Raw genomic sequence first — 8,325 nt, 5'->3', positions numbered from 1 at the left:
CCGTTTGTCTCTTTATTTTCTTGCTTACCATGGTTCCCTTCTCTCCACATCAGCACATCATGGGCTTTTGGACCTCTTGGCATTTGGGGGTTTGCAAACTTGGGGAAACACAATAGTATAATAATGTTATCCAGTACTGCTTTGGCAATTTTCTGTTGTCTCAAGTCAGAGTTCGGGGCAAGAAGTAGAAATGGAGAACTGCCATGTACTGGCAGGTTGTGTATTGCACAAGGATGCATCTCCAGCGACACACCATTTTATCTGGATGTCATCTCCCGTTTAGGCTTTAAGCCTAATTCTGCTCCTGCTTTGCTCTCTCCATTAAAGAGGAATGTTTTCCTGCCTTCACAGGCAGGAAGATTGCAAGATCAAGGCCAGCCTGGGCATCTTAGATGCAAGACTTTGTCTCAAAAATAAAAAAGGGCTGGGGATGTAGCTCAGTTGTAGAGTGCTCCAAAAAAAGTCTGTTAGAAGAGACAAAGTAAGTGGGTGCAGAGGTGCACGCCTGTAATCCTACTTTGGAGACTGAGGCAGGAAGATCCCAGGTTGAAGGCTGGCCGGGGCAACGTAGCAAGACCCTGTCATTAAATAAAAAGGACTAGGATATGGCTCAGTGGTAGAGCATTTGCCTGACAATCGTGAGGCTCCCCAACACTTTAAAAAACAAAAAAAAAATTGAAGTTGTGCATCGTTAAATGCAGAATTTTTCCTGTGTGGTCTGAAGAGGAAGAAGAGAGGGATTGCCATCTTTGTTAAATGATGCAGTGTTACTGCAGCAGGTCAGAGGAGACATCTCACCTACCACTTTGGGCACCAGAGCCTAGTGGCTATGATGCGTGGCTTTTGTGGCCAACCAGGCCTGGTTTCCACTCTGGGAAGTCCCTGTTACCCCATGTGCAATTGATGTCCCTCCCCTGAGCTTCATTTTCTTCCTATGTGAAGAGGAATCCTGTTAATACTGCAATAAGGTTAGTACTCACTCTCCTCCCAAAACCCACACATTCACATACACACTTATGCTACCAGGTACTTAGCAAGCACCCAAATCAGCATTTTTGCTTAGTAGTACCTATTAGGTACTAAATAAACACTTTAGATTCTAGAGTTAGAGAATGTAATGAAATAAGTAGATGAGCTAGTTTCAAGTATTCTAACGGAAGTACAAGTGCTGGGGTGGGGTAGCAGGACTGGGAACAGTTGTGGGTGTCAAGAAAAGGCCCTCTGAGAAGGTGTATCTGAGTAGAAGTGACTTAGGCTCATGGCCTGTGGTGATGGGTGCTGGGTTTGTAGAAATGGCTGAAGCCATTTGACAGACTCCTCCCTGACCACAAGCTTGTTTTATGTCCCGCTCTACCATGCGGCCAGCGCAATGGTTTCATTAATGAGGTTCTTGGCATAAAAGTTAGCTAGTGAGATCGAAATAAACACACAGACTCAGTTACCTTTTTCTATGACCAGGTCCGAGACGGCTCCCCTCTCTGGTTTCCTTCTCTAACCGCCCGGCAGGGCAGCAAGGATTACTCAGGGCTAGCAGGAGAGAGAGAGAGCGAGCACGCCAGGGAGTAGCCTTTTATTGGGGAGCAAGAAATTCAGGGGAGAATTCCATCCAATGAAGGTTGAAGGGGGGCCGCACTCCAAGGTCAGGGTCAGTGATTGGGCCTCCGGGGTCAGTGGTCAGTTACACCCCCACACGGACAGGTTCTCTCAACAGGAGAGGGCCAGGAAAGCTCCGACACAGCCAGAGCGCCTCAGACCCTAACCGGGAGTCACCCAGTCACGTGTGAGAATGGCTTCCGACATCCCGCCTCTGCCCAGCAAAAAAAAAGTTTGGGTCACTCAGTATAGAGTTGAGGGCCCTGGGAGTGGTGTGGATCCTCTGGAGAATGGTCTTCTGCGTGTGGGTCTCTAGTGGAAACAAGTTTACAGGTGAGACATGAGTCAGATCCTCTTCCACCTCATTTTGTTTCTGGCTGGAGACATCTCCAGAGCCTGATTTCTCCTCAGCAAGACCGAAGAGAAAGCTGAGGGGGAAGCATTGCAGAGAGGCGATTTGGGGTCTGAACCCCAAAAGACAAGGAACAGCCTCCCATGTGAATATCTGGAGGCAGTGTGATGGTTCCGTGGTGGGAGTGAGTGTTGGGGACTAGGGAGAAGGAAGACCTCCAGGGAATGCAGTGTGCGTGGTGTTCCATAGACCTGTGCTTTGGTGGCCCTGTTTATGTGGATACAATTGGAGCGAGAAGGATATAGGATGGACTGTGGGGCTTGCCGTGGCTGCCTCTGGGTCATGGATATTCTCACTTTTGTGAAATCCACTCCCCCCACCCACCCTTTTGGGGCCTGGATACTGGGGATTGAACTCGGGGGCACTGAGCCACATCCCTAGCCCTATTTTGTATTTTATTATTATTATTTTTTAATATTTTTATTATTTTTCGGTAGACACAACCTCTTTGTATGTGGTGCTGAGGATCGAACCTGGGCCGCACGCATGCCAGGCAAGCGCTCTACCGCTTGAGCTACATCCCCAGCCCAACTATTTTGTATTTTAGAGACAGGGTCTCCCTGAGTTGCTTAGTGCCTGTCTTTTGCTGAGGCTGGCTTTGAACTGGGATCCACCTATCTCAGCCTCCTGAGCAGCTGGGATTACAGGCATATGCTACTGCACCCAGCTGAAATCCCCTTTTGAGCATTAGCTGGACCTAGTGACCTGCTTCAAGTGAATATAGCAGCCCTGCATTTTTCTGTGAAGAATGCATTCTAAGATCTCCTATACATTCCTGAAGCCAGGAGCTGTACCAAACTGTGCAGTGCTTTTTCCATCTGTAAGTATTTGTCATGCACTGAGGCTGTAACTTGCTGTTTAAGGTGTGATAGCAAAACTCACATGAATTTCCTTTTCCTTTACAATTTCACACAAGAGTCATTCTTAACCATGGATCTTAGCAACCTCATCCTGATTTCATTTCCTTTCTTCATTATCACTTTTTAACTTAAAGCACTTTATGGCCTCTCAGCATCATTGCTGCTTTTTTAATTGCTACATCATAACTACCTAATAGTGAGATTTATCATGATATATTTGTACATGCACATCGCATAATTTGGTGTATTTTCCTGTACTTTTCTTTCCCCTCCTTTTCCCTAGTCTCCATCCTGTACTCTAATGATCTTCCTCTTATTTGTTCCCTTTTTTCTTTATTCTCTCTAGTTTCCACATAGAAGAAAAAATATGACCCTTGACTTTCTGAGTTTGACTCATTTCATTAGCATGATCTCCAGTTTCATCCATTTTCCTGCAAAAGATGTAATTTTGTTCTTTATGGCTGAGTAGAATGCCGTTGTGTGTATATATCAGACATTCATTATTCATTCATCTGTTGAGGCACGTCTACGCTGGTTCTATAACTTGGCTATTCTGAATTATGCTGCTATAAATGTGGGTACGCATGTATCACTATAGTAAGCAGAATCATTACTCTTAAGCTTTGGGGCTACTATTAAACAAAATAAGGGTGACTTGAACACAAGCATGGGGGGTGGGTACCTGACAACCTATGTAGCTACTTAAGTGACTAATGGGCAAGGAGCATGTACAGTGTGTGTCCACTGGACAAAGGGATGATTCCTGTCGGAGCAGGCGGGAGTAGATGGTGTGAGATTTCATCATACTCGGGATAGCATAATTTAAAGTCATTGTTTATTTCTGGAATTTTCTATTTAATATTTTCAGAAAGCTGGTAACTGAAACCACAGAAATAGAAAACTGTTGATGGTGGGGAGTGGACACTACAGCAAAAATAATGGGATGCCACTTCCATGATAAGATTACAAAGACTGACTTTTTGTTGCTAGCTGTCTTTGAAGAGATACATGTGGCAAGAAGCTGAGGGAAGCCTCTAGCCAACAGCTAGTGAGGACAGAGGCCCACAGTCTGGTTTCCACAAGGAACTGAATCCTTCCAACCATTGTCTGAGAGCTTGGAGTCAGATCCTCCCCAGTCCAGCTGTCGATGGACCTGCACCCCTGGCTGACAGATTGATTGTAGCCTTGTAGGCCCATAGGCAACTAGCTAAGCCATGTCTAGACTTCTGACCCAGAGAAATAGCCATAATGTTGGTTTTAAGCTACTACATTTTGGGGTAATTATTATCCAGCAATGGGTAAGTAAATTGGGCTTTGGAAAATAAAGTCATTTCTATAACTTTGTGACTTCATCAGTAATACTGGGGCCACAGTATTGAGCATATTCTCTTTCCTTCCCCCCATCCCCTTTCCTCTTCCTCCCTCTTTCCTCAGCAGTACTGAGAATTGAGCCCAGGGATGCTCTACCACTGAGCTACATCCCCACCCTTTTTATTTTGAGATAGGTTTTCACTAAGTCCCCAGGCGATCCTTGAACTTGTGATTCTTCTGTTTCATTCTCTAGGATTACAGGTGGAGTGTGTTCTAAATACCATTTTTTTGGTGGGGGGAGTGGTGCTAGGTATTGAGTCCCACAAACTGGTATATGCTGAGCATGCTCTGTACCACTGAGCTATACTCTGAACCCCTTTAAATATACTTAGTACACTATCTCGTATACCTGGTAAAAGAAGACATATAAATAGTATAGTGAACTCCCATATTTCCTTCAGATTTGCTTATTTTTTTCAAGCTAGATTCTACTCTATTTCTCAAATTATTTTGAAGCAAATCCCAAATAGTCTATTTGCCCAGTATCAGCTTTGTATTTAAGCATTTTCTAAAATATACAGACCAAATACAACGCCATGATCATGCCTAAATAAGTTTTTAAACCGCACTCAATACCTGATTAGTATTCAGATTTTCAAAATTTGTATACATACTTCTGTATACACTTAGAGTCAGAATTCAGAAGAAGTTTACATATGGTAACTGGTTGATATGCTTCTTAAATCTTTTTAAATGTAGGCCACACAGAGAACAGGGTGTGGTGGCCACATCTGTAATCCCAGTTTGGGAGTCTGAGGCAAATTCAAGGCTAGCCTCACCAATTTGAAACTCAAAATGAAAAGAGGACTGGGGATGTAACTCAGTAACCCCGGGTTCAATCCCCAGTACAATAAAAATAAAATTAAAAAGTTCTAGGCCACTCCTCAGGTACATTCTGTCCCCCCTACTTTCTTTGTTAGTTTATTCCTTGTTAAGATATGATGGTCTGATCCTATGCTTGTATAATTTTATCAAAATTGATTCTTCTGTCATAACTAAGAAGAAGCAATAAGAAAATAAAAACAAAAATGAAAAAGATTTGATGGTCTGGATTTTGTTGACTGCATCTTTATCAGGTCACTCAACATTCTTGGGTTCCCCAAGATCCATTTTGAATTTGGATGAGAGTGTTTAACCCTCACAAGAGCCCTAGGAGGTCGGAGAACAGAGATACCTGTGGGCCTGCAGGCAAATCTTGACTCCTCCAGTCAAGGCTAAGGCTGTGTTGGCTTAGACAAGTCTCTTTTTTGGCACTAGGGATTGAATCCAGGGTGCTTAAGCACTGAGCCACATCTCCAGCCCTTTTTGTTTTTTTGAGACAAGGTCCTCACTAAGTTGTCTAGGCTGACCTTGAACTTGAATCCTCTTGCTTCAGTGAGTTAATAGGAATTACAGATGTGTGCCATCGTTCAGGGGCCAAGTTTCTTAACTTTCTGCACTTCCATTTCCATGCAGATGGGGTTATCACAGTCCTTTCTGAGGTGATGCAGAATATCTGTTTGAGTTAACAAAATAATAAATGTACTTTATGAATGCTCTGTAACTTTTGCTTTTATTCCTATCCCCATTTTATGTATGAGCAAGGTGAGGCTCTATTTCTATAGCTTAGCCCAGGTCATCCAGTCAGGAAGTGGCAGTTGAGGATGAATAGTGAACATGGTGGGACATTACCTAGCCTGAGGCCCAACATAAAGTATTCACTGGGTCATCTGAGAGGTGGGCCTGTCCTGGTAACAAAAGGTTGCCTTGTTCTGCCCCTCAGCACAGGAAATTCCAAGGTGGTTTTCCACATTAGCTCCTCTGGTTCTGTACCTGGAGGGAGAGTAAAGGCGTCCAGTTACCTGAGCTGACTCCAGGGATTCAAATATCTCATACCTGCATGTCTGGGCCTCTGCTGGGGGGTGGCTTGGGTTACTTGGGGCCTATCTGGGCATTTCCTGGGGCCTACAGCCCTCACCCTGTCCTTGAAATGGTTCTGGCTGGATAGCAGCCTCTAGGTGGTGTGGGTAAAATTTGGGACTGGTTTTGGGCGGGGACAAGACTGAGAACACAGGTTTCCTTGTTTCTGGGGAGAGGGAAGGCAGGAAGAAATTGGAGACCCCATCCCCCACCTGGTCACTGTTGTTCCATAGTCCATGATGGCGTGGTCCCCAGTGCTCCTTGGTGTCATCCTCTTGCTGACTGCCTTTCCAGGGTCTACTGTCGCAGGCCATTCCATGCCCAAACTGGCTGATCGGAAGCTGTGTGCTGATGAGGAATGCAGCCGTAAGAGCGGGAAGGGGGGGGGGGGGCTGGGGACTGGGGACTTGGGTTGCAGGTCTGTGGATGGAGTGCTGTTATTCCCTTTTATTTCTTCTCCAGACCCCATATCCATGGCTGTGGCCCTTCAGGACTACGTGGCTCCTGACTGCCGTTTCTTGACCATACACAGGGGTCAAATTGTCTATGTCTTCTCAAAGCTGAAGGGCCGAGGGCGACTTTTCTGGGGAGGCAGTGTGAGTCTTGGGAGAATGGAAGAGGGAGGACTATGGGGTTAGGTGGGAGTTGACCCACTTCACCTAAAGAGCAAATTTGGGGTAAACTGATATCCAGATACTTGGGGAAGGGTACGTTTTGTGACTTAGTTTATTTTTACTTTGTTTAGAAAGCACACCTGCTTTTCTAGACACCTAAAATACTATAAGCGATTCCTTTAATGAAGGGGGATGAGCAATAAGCCATCAAAAATGTCAGCAAATACGTGCTTCTATGAACATTTATATTGAATGAATGGGTGGCTACTTTAAATCACATGCTCTGGGAGGGGTATGAGTAGATGACATTTAAACAGATCCAAATGACAGGGTTAGAGCCAGGTATGTGGGGATCCCATAGGAGGCAGTGCAGAAGCTTCCAGCAGGAATGACGGTTCTCTCAGACCCAGCTTTTAACTCTTTCCCAGGTTCAGGGTGATTACTATGGAGACCTGGCTGCTCGCCTAGGCTATTTCCCCAGTAGCATTGTTCGGGAGGACCAGACTCTGAAACCTGGCAAAATTGATGTGAAGACAGATGTGAGTGTCCTGAGGGGTGGCAAGTTTCCTGGAGGAGGAGAATCCTTGGGTTGTGATGGTGGGCAAATATAACGCCTATGCTCTCTGGTAGCCTTGCTGTGTGTGCTGGGACAAATTCTTTTCTTGCCTCCAATTTCTCACCCGTAACAGGGAGTGATTTCTACACCAGGATCTACTTGAAAGGTGCAAAGATATAGGGCTCTAGGCTAATTTGCATAGCTCCTGTGTGGCCAAACCTGGCCCCTAGGCTGCAGCTTTTGCCTAAACCACTAGATCTGATGCTGGTTTTCTCTTCACTGTTTTCCCTTTCTCTTTTTCAGAAATGGGATTTCTACTGTCACTGAGCTCAACCTACCACGGTTCCTGCTGTTTTTCCCTCCTGGCCGTATGCAAATACATTAGTTAGTGCAAACTGCCGGTCTCTGTGGTTTTGGGGGGTGGAGTGGGGCTGTGCAAAGGAAATGCTTTGCAGGTTTCTGAATCTAGCCAATCAACTCCCTGAATGTGGCATCGTCAATGGTTGCTAGGCAGAGTTTGATGAAAGCCTTTGGCTCCAAGCTTGTACCCTAGGCGGGCTCCTAAGATTAGATCTTGTACACAAGCAAGAGAGAAGACGGAGTCAAACACCCAACTGAGGGACTGTGTCCTCTCCTGACCAATGAGAGGGAGTTGAACTATTGGGAATGCGCCAATCGGACCTGAGAACATAAATCGCAAAGCAGGTGTTTTCTTGGAGAGCATCTGCAAAACCGGGTGGGAAGTAATCTGCGCGTGTCCTCCCAGTTTTCCTTTTTCCTGCTTTTGGGGTTAGAAATTCACCCACCAGCTCAAGATTGCTCCAGTCCTGCCCTTGTCCCTTGTTTGCATCCATATCTCCTCCCCAAGTCTGCTCCTGTCCAATCCGGAGTCTCTACTCTGCCCTCGGACTCCTGACCAAATCCGTTCCTCCGCCGGGCGATGCAGCTCAGAACCGCCCCTTCCCACTTGCTCTGCCAATTGCTCGCCTTGCTCCCGCCCCCTTCGGCTCAGCCCCTCTC

General features: G+C 45.8%; 1 protein-coding gene across 1 annotated transcript; it reads left to right on the top strand.

The window, feature by feature from the left end:
* The first annotated feature begins 6,372 nt into the window (after positions 1–6,372).
* Mia (MIA SH3 domain containing) lies at positions 6,373–7,632 on the top strand. Its single transcript, XM_076837520.1, has 4 exons — positions 6,373–6,501; positions 6,598–6,731; positions 7,178–7,288; positions 7,609–7,632. The coding sequence occupies exons 1-4, from the start codon at positions 6,375–6,377 to the stop codon at positions 7,630–7,632; spliced, it is 396 nt and encodes a 131-aa protein (XP_076693635.1). The 5' UTR covers positions 6,373–6,374.
* The last annotated feature ends 693 nt before the right edge of the window (positions 7,633–8,325 follow it).

Source organism: Callospermophilus lateralis, chromosome 18 (assembly GCF_048772815.1).
Source record: "Callospermophilus lateralis isolate mCalLat2 chromosome 18, mCalLat2.hap1, whole genome shotgun sequence".
Classification (NCBI taxonomy): Eukaryota; Metazoa; Chordata; class Mammalia; order Rodentia; family Sciuridae; genus Callospermophilus; species Callospermophilus lateralis.
The sequence above is the reverse complement of the archived record's forward strand: the minus strand, read 5'-3'. Positions and strand labels throughout refer to the sequence as shown.